General features: G+C 38.9%; 1 protein-coding gene and 1 long non-coding RNA gene across 6 annotated transcripts in view; one reads left to right on the forward strand and one right to left on the reverse strand.

Moving 5' to 3' along the window:
- Matr3 (matrin 3) overlaps positions 1 to 12,192 on the forward strand; it is a 28,303-nt gene extending 16,111 nt beyond the window's left edge. For 4 of the 5 annotated variants that reach the window (XM_005065279.4, XM_013124262.3, XM_013124255.3 and 1 more), the window contains exons 5-15: positions 143 to 255; positions 480 to 532; positions 1,429 to 1,554; positions 1,817 to 1,942; positions 2,104 to 2,271; positions 2,997 to 3,128; positions 4,685 to 4,728; positions 5,136 to 5,502; positions 7,579 to 7,801; positions 8,285 to 8,406; positions 11,133 to 12,192. In XM_005065279.4, the coding sequence (XP_005065336.1) occupies positions 143 to 255; positions 480 to 532; positions 1,429 to 1,554; positions 1,817 to 1,942; positions 2,104 to 2,271; positions 2,997 to 3,128; positions 4,685 to 4,728; positions 5,136 to 5,502; positions 7,579 to 7,801; positions 8,285 to 8,406; positions 11,133 to 11,183 (1,525 nt within the window). In that variant the 3' untranslated portion in view covers positions 11,184 to 12,192. The remainder of the gene's footprint in view (positions 1 to 142; positions 256 to 479; positions 533 to 1,428; positions 1,555 to 1,816; positions 1,943 to 2,103; positions 2,272 to 2,996; positions 3,129 to 4,684; positions 4,729 to 5,135; positions 5,503 to 7,578; positions 7,802 to 8,284; positions 8,407 to 11,132) is intronic. The other variant, XM_040758097.1, reaches the window with a different exon arrangement.
- LOC121144394 overlaps positions 1 to 18,253 on the reverse strand; it is a 33,905-nt gene that overhangs the window by 15,120 nt on the left and 532 nt on the right. Inside the window, exon 2 of the long non-coding RNA XR_005881755.1 lies at positions 13,317 to 13,389. This is a non-coding gene — a long non-coding RNA (uncharacterized LOC121144394). The remainder of the gene's footprint in view (positions 1 to 13,316; positions 13,390 to 18,253) is intronic.

Here is an 18,253-nt window from a genome sequence, read left to right on the forward strand (position 1 = left end):
CACTGTTACACAATTTCCACTAGTTTATGACTATTTTAAGCTTCAGGAGTATATGTCATAGTTACTTGAGAGGTCCTTTAATACTTCTTAATATCTGATGATTCACTTTACTATGCTTCATATCTTTTGTTCTTATCATTAGGGGTGATCCATTCATGCTACAACAGTCTACAAACCCAGCACCAGGAATTTTGGGACCTCCACCTCCTTCATTTCATCTTGGAGGACCAGCAGTTGGACCAAGAGGAAATTTGGGTGACTGAAATTCATATTGCCTTTTCTAATAACTATAAATACTTTTAGTGTAAATGGTAGTCTCAGAGTATTCATTAAAGAGTTCTTTTTGAAGTAACAGTGTGAAAAGACAGTCATTTGTAACGCCTTCCCATTTATATTTTTTTTAACTACCTTGCTTTATAAAGGAAGATTTTGTGTGTTGTGTGTGTGAACCTTTAAAAAGATTATTTTCCTCTGTGCAGGTGCTGGAAATGGGAACCTACAAGGACCAAGACACATGCAAAAAGGCAGAGTGGTCTGTAGTACAACTATTGCTTTTATCATAATTGCTGTTGGGGAGATGTGATTTCATTTAAAATGCTTATTAATTGTATTTTTGGGGGAGAATTACATGTCAAGGCAGTGTTTCTCTGTGTAGCACTTGGCTATTGTAGACCTGGCTGACTTTGAATTCAGAGATTCATCTGCCACTGCATCTGAATGCTAGGATTAAAGACACTTACCACAATGCCCACCTGCTTATTGATACAATCTTTTGGTATTTGGAGACAGGGCTTCTCTGTGTATAGCTTTGGATGGAGCCTTTCCTAGAATTCACTTTGTACATCAGGCTGGCTTTAAACTTACATAGATCCACCTGCCTCTGCTTCCCGAATGCCTTGGATTTATGCTCATGTTCTCCTCTCTCTCTCTCTCTCTCTCTCTCTCTCTCTCTCTCTCTCTCTCTCTCTCTCTCTCTCTCTCTCTCTCTCTCTCTCTCTCTCTCTCTCTCTCTCTCTCATATGAAACAATTGACTTAATGGGAAAAACAAAACAAAGCAAAAAAAAGAAAAAACAGAGTTGCTCCTTAAAAATGTTGTGGGAGCCAGAGATGGATCCCTTGGCAGTTAATAGCACATACTGCTCTTAAAGGCCACCCTACTTTGGTTTCCAGTTCCTGTGTTTGGTAACCTGGAATGGTTTCTGATTCCAACTCCAGGGAATCTAGCCCTCTTCTGGCCTCCACAGGCTCTCAAGTGAGGATACCCACACATACAATAAAATAAATTTTAGATAAGTGTGTGTGTAAATGAGTGTTAAGTATTTAACTCAGGACTTCATGTATACCACATGCTAAGTATATTGTTGTCACTGAAATATATACCTCACTCAAAATACTTTAAACATTTTTCTTTTTCCTCCAATGGGTAGGAAACCAGCCGAGTTGTTCACATTATGGATTTCCAGCGAGGAAAAAACTTGAGATACCAACTGCTACAACTGGTGGAACCATTTGGAGTCATTTCAAATCATCTGATTTTAAATAAAATCAATGAGGTATGGGTAGGAATATCAGTTATTCATAGCACTCAATTACTAAAGAAATTGAATGGTTTTAGATTAATGGAGCATTTCATGTAATTTGAAATATCAGAGGGAAAGATATATCCTAATGTTAAGTAGATTTTTAGTAAATAGTTTGGGAACTCTAAGATGTCATTTTGATAAAGATGCTTTGTGTTAAATGATTAAGTGCAATAATGTAAAACATAAAGACTGGGGTTAACATTTTTAGAAATTTCTTTTTGTGTAATGATAGGCATTTATTGAAATGGCAACCACCGAAGATGCTCAGGCTGCAGTGGATTATTATACAACCACACCAGCATTAGTATTTGGCAAGCCAGTGAGAGTTCATTTATCCCAGAAGTATAAGAGAATAAAGGTTAGTAGTACCCTTTCATTTGTCTTTATCTAGGTTATATGTAATCAGCTTTATTTCATTTTTGTATTTGTTAGCTTGGTTGTTGAAAAGCTAGGCCTTTAATAATTGCAGCATACTTGCCAGTCTTTAATTTACCTTTATTATGTCCTCTTTTTTTTAAGAAACCTGAAGGAAAACCAGATCAGAAATTTGATCAAAAGCAAGAACTTGGACGTGTGATACATCTCAGCAATTTACCACATTCTGGCTATTCTGACAGTGCTGTCCTCAAGCTGGCTGAGCCTTATGGGAAAATAAAGAATTACATATTGATGAGAATGAAAAGTCAGGTAACAGAACAAGGGAAGGGTTAAGAATTCTGGGAGTAGATGCCAGTAGTTGAAACTCATTAGTTTGTGGGTTGAATATATACATACTATTAGATGCTCATAGTCAAGTGTACAAGGTTTGCAAGTACAGAGTAGAAAGAAAGCTAAGTGTTTTCTCTTGCCATGATAGAAAAATAGTTTCCTTTTAGAGTTTTTTTCCTAAAGGTCTCACACACAGACACCCACCCACCCACCCAGGATTGAGTGTTTGGGTAGTTAGTGGTTGTGGGGTTTGTTTTGGTTTTTAAAGTAGGATTTGGCTAGATAGCTCTTGCTGGCCTGAAATTTAATATGTAGCTCAGACTAGCTTCCATCTTGAAACAATCACTTTTTCTTGGCCTCTAGAATGCCATATTTACAAGCATGAACCACTGTGACAGTCAGCTTTTCAGAATCCAAATTTAGGACCTGAATTCGTTTTACTCTTATTTTTAGTTTGTTTGTTGTTTTTTTGGTTTTCCAACACAGGGCATATTTGAATTTTTTATATAAAGAATTCAGAGGACTGGGCTGGGTTCCATCACCAGCCCTCTCCAGCATCAGTCAGTAGATGTTTGGATTGTTTATTTATTTGTTTGTTTTTCTTGAAGAGTGTACAATTGCTCTGCTGAAGATTTCATGGTGTAGAATAACACTTAATACAGTTCTGTGAAAAGTAATATTGTTGTGGGGTTTTCTCCCTCCAGGCGTTTATTGAGATGGAGACCAGAGAAGACGCAATGGCAATGGTTGACCACTGTCTGAAGAAGGCGCTTTGGTTTCAGGGGAGATGTGTTAAAGTTGACTTGTCTGAGAAATATAAAAAACTAGTGCTGAGGGTATGTAGTCCTTAATAGTTTTAGGTCACAAGGTCTAACTGTCTAAGCCAGTCTCCTCCCAAGCTACTGGGTTCAACTAATATTACTGCTTTGGCTTTTTGGTATTTTGTTTTTGTTTTTGCATGTTTGTTTGTTTTTTTAAAGATTTATTTATTTATTTATCATGCAGTGTTCTGCCTGCATATATTCCTGCAGGTCAGAAGAGGGCACCAGATCTCATTATAGATGGTTGTGAGCCACCATGTGGTTGCTAGGAATTGAACTCAGGTCCTCTGGAAGAGCAGTCAGTGCTCTTAACCTCTGAGCCGTCTCTCCAGCCCCTGCTTTGACTTTCTGAACTGCTAAGATGATCCATATGCCTGACAAAAGACACAAATGTGTTTTCTGTTCATCTTTTGGGAAGGAGAGGGAAGGATAGACAGGATTTTGCTAACAACCCTAGCTGGCTCAAACTGGCAGAAGACTTCCTGTATACTGCTGTCCTTCATGGCAATTAGCCTTTATTTTGTGGGTGTACAAGTGCCACGATGCAGGTGTGATTATTAGGCTTGGGACAGGTACTTTTACCAGCTCAACCATATCAATACTTTAATCATTTTGTATACTTAAGTACAAGATTTGGGGCTGGGGATTGGGCTCAGCAGTTTAAAGCACTTGCTATTCTTCAAAAGGATTAGATTTCCTACCACCCAAGTCAGTTGATCTACAGCTGCCTGTAACTCCTTTTTCTGGCCCCTGGGGACCCCTGTACTTAAGTGTCAACACTCACACAGACTTGGAGAGAATGCTTGGTTCAGTTTCCATAACGCATATAATGGCTTAGAACCTCTCCTAACCCTAACCCTGTTTGAGGATCTGGCCCTTTCTTTTAATCTCTGTGAGCATCAGGCATGCATGTCATGTACTCAAATATACACACTTTAGTGCAAGTAGACAAAATCTTTATAAAATGCAAACCCATATAGATAAGAACAATCTGGGCCAGGCATTGTGTACACATTATTTATCTCAGCACTCAAAGCAGATGTGGATCTCTTGAGTTCAAGGCCGGCCTGGGTTCTACATAGTGAGAAGCTTTCTTGCCCGAGCCCCAACCCCCGCCCAAAAACACACACACACACATTTAAAAAAAAAAAAAACTGGGTTATTGGTGTCTGCCTGCCTGCATGAGTGTGTTTTGAGATGGGCTTTCTCTGTAACCCTAATCATTCTGTAGACCAGGCTGGGCTTGAACTCCCAGAGATCTGCCTGCTGCTGTCTTGAGTGCTAGGATTGATTAAAGGCATTGTTTTCTTTTTGTTTTGTTTTTTAATCTTAAAAAACTTCATTTTCAATAGGAAGATGTGTTTTCTGAAAGCATTATCTATTTCTCTCAGCTGTTTAAAGTTTATTAAAGTTGTACTATGAAACTGTTTAATTCTTGGGTGTGGTTGTACAGATTGAGTAATCTAAATTCATTGTATAATGGAGGGTTGTAGAATGTTATTTGATTGATACAGTCTACAAATGAGTAAAATTTAATGTATTTAATTTCTCAAAACTTTTTTATCTTTTAGATTCCTAACAGAGGCATTGACTTACTGAAAAAAGACAAATCCCGGTAATTTCACTTTCCCTGTGTCTGTATATTACATAATAATTACTAGTCTTTTTGCTATGCCAACGTAACTGGCCAAAGCACCTTCAGAAAAGAACAGTTTATTTTGGCTTACAAATTCAAAGATAACAGTCCATCATCGATAGGAAATGATGGCAAGAAGAATTTGACAAAACTGGTCACATGGTATCTGTAGTCAGGACGTAGTGAGAGATAAATGCTTCCATTCAGTTCACTGTCTCCTTTTTATTCACTCGGGGACCCCAGGTAGTCCATGGAATGGTTTCACTCTCATTTAGGATATATTTCCAGCTTCAGCTGACCTGATCTTAAATCTCATGAAATTGACAATGGATATTAACCATACATACTGACATTGGCGAACCAAGTGTGCACCTGTCTTATTTCAGGAAAAGATCCTATTCTCCAGATGGAAAAGAATCCCCCAGTGATAAGAAGTCCAAGACTGATGGTTCACAGAAGACTGAGAGTCCAGCTGAGGGTAAAGAGCAAGAAGAGAAGTCAGGTGAAGATGGTGAAAAAGACACTAAGGATGACCAGGCAGAACAGGAACCCAGTATGCTTCTTGAGTCTGAAGATGAGCTGCTTGTGGATGAGGAAGAAGCAGCAGCTCTCCTAGAAAGCGGTAGTTCAGTGGGTGATGAGACTGATGTTGCTAATTTAGGGGATGTATCGTCTGATGGGAAAAAGGAGCCTTCAGATAAAGCTGTGAAAAAAGATGCAAGTGCTTCAGCATCCAAGAAAAAACTTAAAAAGGTAAGTTTTTATGTTTAAATTGGAACACTAGGTCAGATCAAGTTTTCTTGTTTTTTTTTCTCAAGCAGAGTCAGATTTCAAAACATTTCAAGAGGAAACTACAATAGAAACATTATCTTATAGCTGCAAAAGAAATAGACAACTTTTGAAGAAAATGTAACAAGAGTACAAGAAAGACTTTTAAACTGCATAATATTTTGTCTTACGGTGATAATTATTAAATTCTGGTATGTTTGTTTTGAAGATGTCAGCCAGGTATAGTGGCACATTTATGTAATCTCAGCACTTATGAATGTCCATGAAATAGAACCCGAAGTTTGAGGTTCAGCTGTGCAGTAGTGAGACCCAGACAACTACAAATATAGGATTATAAAACCTAACAGTGGTGGTGTGAGCCAGTAATCCCAGCACTTGGGAGGTAGAGACAGGTGGATCTCTTTTGGGTTCAAGGCCATCCCCGTCTACAGAGTGAGTTCCAGGACATTTAGGGCTGTTATACACAGAAACCTTCTCGAAAAAACAAGAAGAAAAGATTGGGTTATGAGTTTGAAATTCAGTAACTCGGGAGTTACTTTAACCATTTAAAAGTTGTGTTTTTTTTTTTTTTTGTTTTTTTTTGTTTTTTTTTTTTTGCTGGTCGTTGGTGGCACATGCCTTTAATCCCAGCACTCGGGAGGCAGAAGTAGGCGGAACTCTGAGTTCGAGGCCAGCCTCGTCTACAGAGAGAGAGTTCCAGGACAGCCTCCAAAACATTACAGAGAAACCCTGTGTCAGAGAAGAAAAAAAAAAGTTGGTTTTGAGTGCCATATTCAGTGGCACATGGATAAATTAACTCCAGGAAGGAGACAGAGGCAGGCAAATCTCTGGGAATTCCAAGACAGACAGACTAGGGCTACATAAAGAGATCCTGGCTCAAGGCTCAGCAATCCTGTTTTTACAGAAGGTCTAGGTTCAATTCCTATCACATATAGCAAATAGTTTAAAACAGCCTGTGACTCCAGTTCTAGGGGGATCTGATGTCCTCTACTAACTTCCTCAAATGTACACATGATGATAGAAACTCAAATGCGTATATCTATACACATTTTAAAAATGCTATTACTAAGGTTTTATATAGAGGCACACACCTGTGGTCCCAACAGTCAGAGGCAGGGAAGAGTCAGAAATTCAAGGTTATCTATACTTGTATAGGGAGTTTGAGGTAACCATGGGGTACTGAAACCTTGTTTCCCAAAAACTAGGAATGACAACCAAGATTGTCCTCTAGCCTTCATGCTGGTGGGCACAAAATAATATTCAAATGTTACCTTTATGAGGCAGAAACAGTCAGGTATCTTTGAGTTTGAGGACAGCCTGGTCTACAGACCCGAGTTCCAGAATAGCCAGGGCAACACAGAGAAACCCTGTCTGGATAAAAAACAAACAAAAAGATAATGAGCTGTCTTTTTAGCCCCTTTAGTGGTAGATCCTCCTGCTTCTGCCTCTCGAGTGTTGGGATTAAAGGCGTGCAGCACCACCGCCTGGCCTGTTTCTTTCTTTTAAAAAAAGACAAAACAAGACCAAAAAAAAAAAAACCCTCAGTTATTTTTGAAGTTACTAAGTTTGAGGATTGACCATAGGGCTTTATACAGGCAAGGAAAGTATACCATCTGTGAGTTGCATTCTTAACCCAAGAAAAGACTATTTTGTGATAATGATTAAATACAAAGACAAGTAGGAAAGGGAAACTGAAGGATTATGATCTCCAGTTTGGGCCAGGACTATATAGTAGTAAGAACCTGTCTCCAAAAAAAGAAGGACCATATCCTTTTCCCTTACATAAGACAAAAATATTGTTCTTTTAATTTTAAAATTAAATTGACATGCTTCATATGTCAATTCCAGTTCTCTCTCCCTCCCCTCCTACCTCACCCCAAAAATATTATTCTTTTGGAGTAAATTTGTCTTAACATCATTGTTTCCCAGGGAGTATGGAAGGTTTTGTCACTCTAGATGAGGTTGGTGGTGATGATTCCAAACTTCAAAATCCGAACATAAATCTTGTGACTAAAATAATGATGTATTGGTTGAAATTAGGTGGACAAGATGGAGGAACTTGATCAAGAAAATGAAGCTGCATTGGAAAATGGGATTAAAAATGAGGAAAATACAGAACCAGGTGCTGAATCTGCTGAAAATGCTGATGATTCAAACAAAGACACAAGTGAAAATGCAGACGGCCAAAATGATGAAAGCAAGGAGGACTATACAATCCCAGATGAGTATAGAATTGGACCATATCAGCCTAATGTTCCTGTTGGTGAGCATCAAAGACTTCTTTCCCTCTCTTTTCCCAACAAATTTATTAAAATAAGATTTGAAGGTTGGTCTTATTAGCTCTGATAGTATGTGAAGTTATTTTCTCTATCTCCCCACCCATTAATTTGTGAACTTAAACTGACGTTTTGCTCTATTTTCCCTCTTCCATCTGTCTCCTAAGTTACCGTTCCACTATGTTCTCTCTTATCATTCTGATTTTTAAAATTACACATTGCTTTTCGTTTGTGTTTGTTATATTCCTGTCTTCCATTTTAAGTGTACAGATAGTAGGTAGGACCTTGAACATCAGTTAAGTAAGAAGAAAGAATAATATGCTATTGTTTATGTTTTTCGCTTAGGCCATACTGGGCTTTTCACAAATACGTTGTCTGATTCAGATTTTATTGACAGGAAAAAAGATTAGAGACTACTAAGTACAATTTAAGTTTACTTAATTTGTAAGAATGTATGTTTGTGTTTCTAGGTATAGACTATGTGATACCTAAAACAGGGTTTTACTGTAAGCTGTGTTCACTCTTTTATACAAATGAAGAAGTTGCAAAGAATACTCATTGCAGCAGCCTTCCTCATTATCAGAAATTAAAGGTAAGGCTGAATATAACAGGAGATTTATGAAAACAAATGATTTATGGAAATAAATGAGATACATAAATAAAATGTATGTATGTCCTTGGACCCATCCTATCTTTTGAGCTTCTTTTTTTTTGTTTGTTTTTCGAGACAGGGTTTCTCTATGGCTTTGGAGGCTGTCCTGGAACTCGCTCTGTAGACCAGGCTGGCCTCGAACTCACAGAGATCCACCTGCCTCTGCCTACCGAGTGCTGGGATTAAAGGCGTGCGCCACCAACGCCCGGCCTTTTGAGCTTCTTTTCACTCCAATAAAACCAGATTTAGTGATATACACCCATAATTCTTACACTTAGGAGATCGGATCAGTAGCTCAATGCCATCCTGAGCTGTGTAGTGAATTGGAAGAAAGAAAATAATTTCTAACCACATTTTTTTTACATTATAATTTATCAAAGTACTTTCGATCTAATTTCTCAGATTTCAAAGGTGCTAGAAATATGAACATAAAATAGAACAATTACAAGGTTTTGAGTTTGTATGGTACCAAGTCCCTGATTTATTTATTCATTTTAGAGACCAAGTCTCCCTTTCTAGGTCATAATTAATAGCGTAGACATTGGGGTCCTTCTGTGTCAGCCTCCCAAAGTACTGGGATTGTAAGTGTAAGCTTCCATTAAAGACTTTTACTCGAAAGTCACTTTTATAAACTAGAGATTGTTTATTTCTGCATCACAGCATAAATGAGTAAGGCTCAACGGGAAGCAAGAAGGATTCCTACTGTGGTTTTTAGTTAGGAGCCTTATTAAGGCCTCAATATTAACATAAGCAGACTTGAAATTAGTACTTAACCCAATTGTGGGTGACTTGGTTTTTCACACACCTGCATAGTGGCTACTTCTTAAACATTCCTGATCTGATAGTCTAAGATACTCTACATCTAGCCTATTAACAGTAATAAGTTGTATAATAATAAACTGGTATACTTAAAAATATTGTGTTAAGATATATTTGGCCGGGCATTGGTGGCGCACGCCTTTAAGCCCAGCTCCGGGAGGCAGAGGCAAGAGGATCTCTGAGTTCGAGGCCAGGCTGGACGGACATCCTCCAAAACAATACAGAGAAACCCTGTCTCGTAAAACCAAATTAAAAAAGATATATTTGAAGGGTTTGGGGGATGGCTCAGTGGTAAACTGCTTGCTGTGAAAGCAAGAGACTCCTCCCCAGAACTGAGGGTTTGGACTAATTCTGTTGAAGGTGAGAATGGAGCAAGCAGCAAGTGAAACCAGCTTTGTCAGCAAGGTCTAGGTTTGATTGAGAGACCCTGATTCAATGATAAGGAGGATTCCTGATGTCAATCATGGGCTTAAAGACGTGTATAACCACTTACACATGAAAGGAAGAAAATATGAAAATATCTCGATAGAGATACAGATCTTGGTAGCATGTTTAAGGGCCTAGCTGTGGGTCTATAAGAAGAAAAGTAGAATTGTTATTTTGGCCTGTGTGTCACGGGGCCTCATCCAAATCTGAAGCCCCTAACACTTCTTTTTTTTTTTTTTTTTTCGAGACAGGGTTTCTCTGTGGCTTTGGAGGCTGTCCTGGAACTCACTTGGTAGTCCAGGCTGGTCTCGAACTCACAGAGATCCGCCTGCCTCTGCCTCCCGAGTGCTGGGATTAAAGGCGTGCGCCACCAACGCCCGGCTGCCCCTAACACTTCTAATCCTAAATTTTTCAAACAAGAAACTCAACTTGTATAGTATTAAATTATCTCTTCGCATGTTATGTATTGACTGGTGGATAAAGGTAGCCTTAAATTTTAGTTATTACTTATGTGTTGCTTTCAAATGTAACTTACTGCAATCTGTGTGTCTTACTATGGATACAAGAAAACATTGGTCATTTTCAGTGCTAGCAGCTCTATTTGGATTTTAGACCATGTGGGGTCAAAACCATGTGTGTTACCTAGAACAATCTGTTTTATGACTAAGTATTTAGAGAAAAGATGAATTAGCTCCATTAAAAGGGTATTAGGGAGTTTGTGTTGTTCAAATGAATCGACTTTTCTTAACTGTTTTGACACCTTTCTTAACTAGATGTTTTGTGTTTTTTTTTTTCTCTCCTGTATTTTTTGTTTGTTTTCATTTTCTTTTTAAGGATATAATGGCTTTTAACCCTCTCATCAATCTCCAGTAACCAATACTGATATATTTTAACCAGAAGTAAAGAAGCAGAAATGCTTTTTAAATATCTCTAATATTCCCTAAGTATTTTAATAGATTTGTGTCTAGAAATTATACATTGGAGATCATAGGTGGCAGGAGTCACCACACTATATAGTTTGTAGCCCAGCTACCTGCTGTTGTCAATGAAGTGTCATTACAGCACAGCCAGTCATAGCCATGGTCTTTTGAGTATTGTCTGGCTCTTTTAGGTCAGTGAAATTGTTACAACAAAGATCTAATCCAGCTGTTTCTTCCTTATATGATCATGTTTTCTCTTTTAAAAGAGCTAGGGTTAATTGCACATTGAAATATCCATTTTCCACATGTGCTTTTTTTTTTCATGCTTTCTTGTTGTGTCCTGAGCCAGTGTAGTTTTCTTTGCTAAGATTAACTGATTTATGAAATATTAAGGCATAAGTGTAAGCTGCTAATCTTGGACTGAATTTTTTTATAATTAATACATATACTAGGTGTCTCATCAGTTACTTAGTCCCTGTAATTCTTTTTGTTCCCCCTCAGAAATTTCTGAATAAATTGGCAGAAGAACGGAGACAGAAGAAGGAAACTTAAGATGTACAAGAAGCTTAATTATTTCAAGGAAAACAATGGTTCTTTGATTTTAATGTTAACCTTTTTTAAATACAATACTGATAGTTAGAAAACTATTGTACTCTTTTGTTTTAGTGGAAAAATAATAGATGTCTGTTCATGTGTTTAAGTGTTATATCAGAAAGTACACATACGGTTAAGTTAATGAAAAAGTTTTTTGTTTCATCAAAATGGCAACAGACAAAAGTACTTCCTAGAGATTGACTGTTGTAAGCTATGGAAAACAACTTGCACCACTAAGAGAAAGATAACAGAACCATTCAGAAAAATGAAATTTATTAGTTTGAGGCTTCAAAGAAATGTCAACTTTTGATTCCATTCAATAAAGAACAAAACCAATTGTATTTTTTTATTACTTTTCATCTAAAACATTCCACATTTTAATCTGAGCCTTGCAGACTTTTCATTTGACTTTGGAAGCTGTCTTGGTTGCATTTCATTTTTAGAGAACTTCATTCATGTGAGATTGGCCATTTGAATACAGGTGCAGTTTTCTTTTAATGTCATGCTGTTTAGATGATAAGAAATATTAAGTAATTGGCTTTAGATTTGTATTTTTCTCCCTGAGTTCCTGCTAGGTTTCGTATTCTAGTAGTCTAATGTTATTTCAGTGAAATGTAAAAATATTCCTGTTCTCTTTGACCAGTATTAATTTCTTGAAAAACCTATTGCTTGTCACTTGAATCCTGTAGTTGTCATACATCTCTGGTATAAGCAACATTTGATTTTTGAAGTGTGTGAACCATCTCTATATTTTCAGGATGTGATTTTACATTTCTGCATTTTAAAAACAGTTTGGCCGTAATTCTAGACGCACGCTTCTAATTCCTGTACCTGCACATGTGACCTTTGTGAGCAGAACCTTGCATGTATAATCTGTGTTTACTTGTAGCTCTCTGGTTATATACTGCTTATATCTGTGGATTCAAGTTACTGAAGTGAATATCAATAAAAAAAACTAGGCCATGTTGATTGGTTGGTTAAACATGTTTGGAATGTTAACCAAAATATTTGTCAGTTGTGACTTTTTATTCAACTATTACATTTTGTGCATGCTTAACGAATTTAAGTGTCTATTGGGTGTTCTAAAAACTACTAAAGATCTCAGTTTAGTCCTGGTGGATTTCTTGTTCCTGTTACATAAATGAAAGGGAGGCCTTTTACTTTAAACTTAGAATTTTAGATTCTGTGGATAAAGAAAAACTTCAAAAGCTCCTATTCAGAGACTTCCATAGAATTGAGAATAGCATTGGAAAAATTAGTTTTGTCACTCTTTAAAATCAAGGAGCGATTTTTGGTGTGTTTGATAATCTGGTCCAAAGAATAGTTATGGTTTAAATCAGTGACACAGAATTATTAGTAATTGTCTTTCAAACTCGGACATTTCAAACATTGTTGGTTAAAGTTTTTTAATTTCCTTACTAACATGCACAAAAAATCCTTGCCGATTTTATTCAACTTAATTTTAACTGTTACTAATTATTCACTTTTGTTAACCCCCCCCTTTTTTTTTAATCTAACAGCAACTATAAAAACAGTGTGGACAAGCCGGGCGGTGGTGGCGCACGCCTTTAATCCCAGCACTCGGGAGGCAGAGGCAGGTGGATCTCTGTGAGTCGAGGCTGGGCTGGACCGATAAGTCTCCAAAACAATACAGAGAAACCCTGTCTTGAAAAACCAAAAAAAAACAAAAAACAAAAAAAACAGTGTGGACAGGGCCAGCCATGATAGTGCCTACCTTTAATCCCAACACTTGGGAGGCAGAGGCTTGTTTTTACCTCTGAGTTGTTGGAAGCCATCCTGGTCTACATGAGAGTTGTAGGCCAGTTAAGACTAATTGCAAAACCTTGTCTCCAAAGGCAAACAAAAACAGAACAACATTGTCCACATAAATGGAACCGTATCCATCAGCAGTCATTGCTTATTTTTTGTCATGCTGTGTGGAGTTGGCAATTTGGAGAATATTTTGAACCATTTACTTTGATTTGTGGCATTAAGACATCAGATCCCCCCCAATATACTTACTATATTTACCCTTTTCTACTTTTAAGATGTTGTCCACAGATGCATCTATTTCATATTGGCAGTGCTTACCTAGCTTTCTCCAAATCTGTGACTTCATAAACCAGGAGTGAAGGCAAATACTTTTAATCCCAGACCTCAGGCACTACGGACAAGAACAGAAGTTAAGGTCATCCCCAACAACATAGGGATGTCGAATTCACTCTGGGATGCTATTTTACTCTATGACTGGGCTTGAATTTGGGATCCCATCCAGGAGCCTTCTGTAGACCTCATCACACCCTTTGCCTTCAGGTCTAGTTTATGACAAGCCTATAAGAGAAATGTTTGCTCTTATCTATTCTAAAAATGTGAGGTTATTTTACAATCCTTTTTTACTCATTGCTAGTAAGTTTTGAATTCTGATACTGTTACTTTACATATCCCTAGATGTAATTTTCATTTAGTTGTGTACAGTAGTTCAGCCTACTCAGTGCCAAAAGTTAAATTTCAGTTTGAGCCCAGCCTGAGGATTGTAGATGGTCTGGGGAGAGGGGAAACAGGGAAATGAATCTCTGCCTATAGCAGATATTGGTAAAATTCTGAGGAAATTCCTTTTGGGGGAGGGGTCTTATGTGATAATATGGACTCATACACCTCTGTATAATCAGAGAAATCCTTTCTGGGGTCATTTGTCTCCTACTGTGGGTTCCCCAGACTAAACTCAAGTTCTCAGGCTTATGGCAAGCACATTTACCACTGAGCCAAATCAGTAACCCCTTTTTTCTTTTGTTTCCCCAAGATAAGATCTCACTCATGTTGCTGTGGTTATCCTGAAACTCAACTGTGTAGACCACGCTGACTTGCAATTCCCAGAGATCTACCTGCCTCTGCCTCCCAACTAGTGGGATTCAAGGTATGCGCCACTACACCTGCCCTGCCCTCCTCCACAAACTTCTGGTTGGTTTGTTTTAGAAACAGGGTTTCTCAGTATCCCTTACTGTCCTGGAATTCACACTCTAAATCAGGCTGGTTTCAAACTCAGATCCACCTCCCGAGTTGTGTGCGATCACCACCCACTGAAAAAAAATTGTTTGGTTTTTGTTTTTGGAGATAGGGTTTCTCTATGAAACAGTCCTGGCTGTCCTGAAACTCGATATAGACCAGGCTGGCCTGGAACTCACAGATCCACCTGCCTCTGCCGCCTGAGTGCTGGGATTAAAGGTGTGTGCCACCAACTGGGTGCTTTTAAGAATTTTAACGTCATATCCACTATTTAAATTATCAAGGTAGAGCTGGGCAGTAATGGCATATGTCTTTAATCCCAGCACTCAGGAGACAGAGGCAGGTGGATCTCTGTGAGTTCGAGGCCAGCTTGGTCTACAAGAGCTAGTGTCAGTACCACCTCCAAAGCCACAGAGAAACCCCCATCTTGAAAAAGGAAAAAAAAATGTCTAGCTGAATTTAATCACTATAGTGTGGGAGAGTTAGCCTAGGACTTTGTATTTTGCTAGGTAGGCAAGTACTATAGCACTGAGCTATATTTATTATGTAAAGTGTTCTGCCTGCATGTATGTTTGTAGTCCAGAAGAGGGCACCATGAGGTTTCTGGGAATTTTAAAGAGTAGTCAGTGTTCTTAAGCTCTAAACCATCTCCTAGCTCCAATTTTTAAAACATTGTATCAACTGCATGATAGTGTTTATGTCTCTCTTCAAGACTATTCAAATGAAGATGTTTCAGAAGCAGAAAGATTCCTACTTTGTGAAGAGGGTTTTATTTGTGACACTAGAGTCCATTCAAGTAAGAGTTAGACCTGTTTGAGTTTCAGTGCCACTGCCTATCAAAAGTAAGGACAGTTCTGTTTGTTCAACTTGCCTAGATTAAAGTAGAAATGAGGCTTTCTCATTGGTTATTTGCTTGGAGGGAGGCACGGGCCTAAACTGGAAGATGAGACACTATATTGTGACTTTGTATTCAAACTACTCAGTATGCCTCAAGGCAGAGGTAAAGAGCAGTCTCAGCAGCAGCACAGTGAAACAGTGTGAGTCACCAACTGCTCCCTACTAATTTCTAATTGACCTCTATCTTAGATGGTGTGCCCTGTCCTCTTCTATAAAGAAATCTTTAGGACTAGAGGCATAAAGCTATCTTAAAACCCTTGTCTAGTGCTGGGCGGTCGTGGCACACACCTTTAATCCCAGCTCTCAGGAGGCAGACGCAGGTGGATCTCTGAGTTTGAGGCCAGCCTGGTCTAAACAGAAAAATTCTGTCTTTGGGGGGAAAAGTTCAAAAGTGTTGACTAGTTGGACTCATTGTAATCCTCACACTTGAGAGGCTGGAGCATGGGGACCATTAGTTGACGGCTAGTGAGCCACCTACCAAGACCTTGTTTTAAAAAAAAAAAAAAATTGGCTGGGTGTTGGTGGCGCACACCTTTAATCCCAGCACTCGGGAGGCAGAGGCAGGCGGATCTATGTAAGTTCGAGACCAGCCTGGACTACCAAGCGAGTTCCAGGACAGCCTCCAAAGCCACAGAGAAACCCTGTCTCGAAAAACCAAAAAAAAAAAAAAAAAAAAAATTGGATAATGAACTCAAGTTATTCTGAAGTCGGTTTACTTCAATGCTAGCTTCTATCATTAACATTCACAAGATAAAAGGAACAAGTTATTCATGCGATTGTGCAAACTTGTCCTTTTTGAAACAAGGGTTTTGGGTTGTTTTGAGACATGTTCCCCCTGCGTCCCTGACTGGGGGTTCAATATGTAGACTAGGCTGGCTTGAGCTTAGAGACCTGCTTGTTTCTCTCTCCTGAGTACTGAAATTAAGGTGTGTTGATGGTCTTTAAAGGTGGGGAGGGGATTTATGTACCTGAGTATGATAAATTCAACTTCTGATCGTCCTGCCCAATTTTATTTAGTGCTGCGGCTGACAGTGAAGGTTTAAGATATATCCTCAAGCCTTTTTTTGCCTCCTCACATCAAAGCCTCAGGTACCTGTACTGAGTGCTGGGAGTCTAGACTAGCATGCTCAGAGAGTAAATCCTTCATGTCTTAGGCACAGGCACATACTCTGCCACTAAGGTCTTATTGAATTGCCAAGTAGACCTTAAAGTTGGAGTCATCCTACCTAAGCTTCCTTAGTAACTAGCTCATAATCCTGAGGAAACACTATTCCCTATACCTCTGCTTTTTATTTGGGACGGTCTTTTAAGTTGTCAGGGTTGGCCTGCAATTGCAATGTAGCCTAAGTAGGTCTGGGTTTTTGGTTTTTGAGGAAAGGTTTTTTTTGTTGTTGGTGTGTTTTTTTGTTTTGTTTTGTTTTTTGTTTTTGTTTTTTTCCTGTATCCCTGGCTGAACTGGAACTTGCTCTGGAGACCAGGCTGGCCTCTGGAGACCAGGCTGCCTCTGCTTCCTGAGGGCTGGATTTAAAGGATTTCACCACCGCCTGGTGAATTATTTTGTCCCCTAAGTGTCTGGAATTCCAGACCGATACCATTAGGTTTTAGAGGTGTTTGGATTGGCCAAATGTGTGATGTATCACACTATGGATGCTGAGAAGGCTTGCTACGAGTTGCTACAAGATGAGCATGGGCTACAGAGTGAAACCCTGTGTGTGGGGTGGGGGGCTAGAGAGATGCCACAGAAGTTAACGGTATACACTGCTCTTGGCAGAGGAGCTGCAACAGTTGTAAGCACTTATGTGGAGGTTTGCAACCAACAACTTTTTTTTAAAATATTTTATTTATTTATTGTGTATACAGCCTTCTGCCTGCAGGCCAGCAGAGGGTACCATATCTACTTCAAGATAGTTGTGAGCCACCATGTGGTTGCCGGGAACTCAGAACCTCTGGAAGAACAGTCAGTGCTCTTAACCGCTGAGCCATCTCTCCAGCCCTCAACTAACAACTTATTAAATACAGCTCAAAGGCTTAGGCACCACACAGATGGCATACATGTAGACAAGTGTGGTGCATGCCTTTAATCCCAGCACTGGGGAGGCAGAGGCAGGTGGATGGATCCCTGTGAGTTCCAGACCAGCCTGGTCTCCAAAGCTACACACAGAAACCCTGTCTCAAAAAAAGTAAACACTCCTGATTCTATTGTTCCTACCTACCTTGGACTGTTTTCCAGGTTCCTCGACAATACTCTTTGCTTTTGAGGCTCAGGTTTACAACAGATTTGTTTCCTTTTTTTTTATTTTTTTTTATTTTGTATGTTTGTTTTTGAGAAGGCTGTTTCCTGAGGGCCACCCCAACTTGCTGTCAGCATCCTTTGGATAAATAACTCAGTCTCTGTCCTCTTAAAGCTGTTGTGTGCTCAGCAGCAGCAAAGTCAAACTTTCCCTTCCAGTTGGCTATAAATTGTGGGGGCTTCAGCTTAGTGGTTTGTGACCCTGCTTTGAGGTGAGAGGCTCCTATAAAGTTTAGGATACAGTTCTATAAATGTAGGTGAAGTAGTTGAACTACATTAGAATACCCATGTTTGCTTTGAACTGGCCAAAAAATACTGAGGAGTAACCCCTGATGTCACCAAGATTGGCCCAAGGTAAAAGTGCTGAGGGCCTACTTGCATTCTTAGAGCCAAGGGAATGTCGCTGATGATCTAGAAAGAAGAAACCATGGATCTGGTTGTAACTGTTTGCAACAAACAAAAACTTAAGAATTTGGTAGTTTCACTGGATTAATACGATGTTTTGTTTTTAAGGATTCCAATTTCATTTCCAAGTTCATTTTCCCTATATCAGAGGAAAAACATTTAGTGGGTCTTATGTGTCATCTTTCAAATCACACCAACATTTTCACACATAACATACCTAGATCTTCCTTAGTCTTACTGACAGAGATCTTTAAAACCTTGCCAATGACAAAAGCAAGGAAGTGTAGCTAAGAGCTTTTAGGCCAGTACACTGAAGGTGGTTTAAAGTTTCAAGGGTTTGGGGTTTGTTTTGTTTGCTGTGGTACGTGTGGAGATCAGAGACAAGTTTATGGAGTTGTTACTTCTACCTTAGCGTGGGCCTTGGGGATGTAAC

The sequence above is a fragment of the Mesocricetus auratus genome, unplaced genomic scaffold (assembly GCF_017639785.1).
Source record: "Mesocricetus auratus isolate SY011 unplaced genomic scaffold, BCM_Maur_2.0 Super-Scaffold_100015, whole genome shotgun sequence".
NCBI classification, from domain to species: Eukaryota; Metazoa; Chordata; class Mammalia; order Rodentia; family Cricetidae; genus Mesocricetus; species Mesocricetus auratus.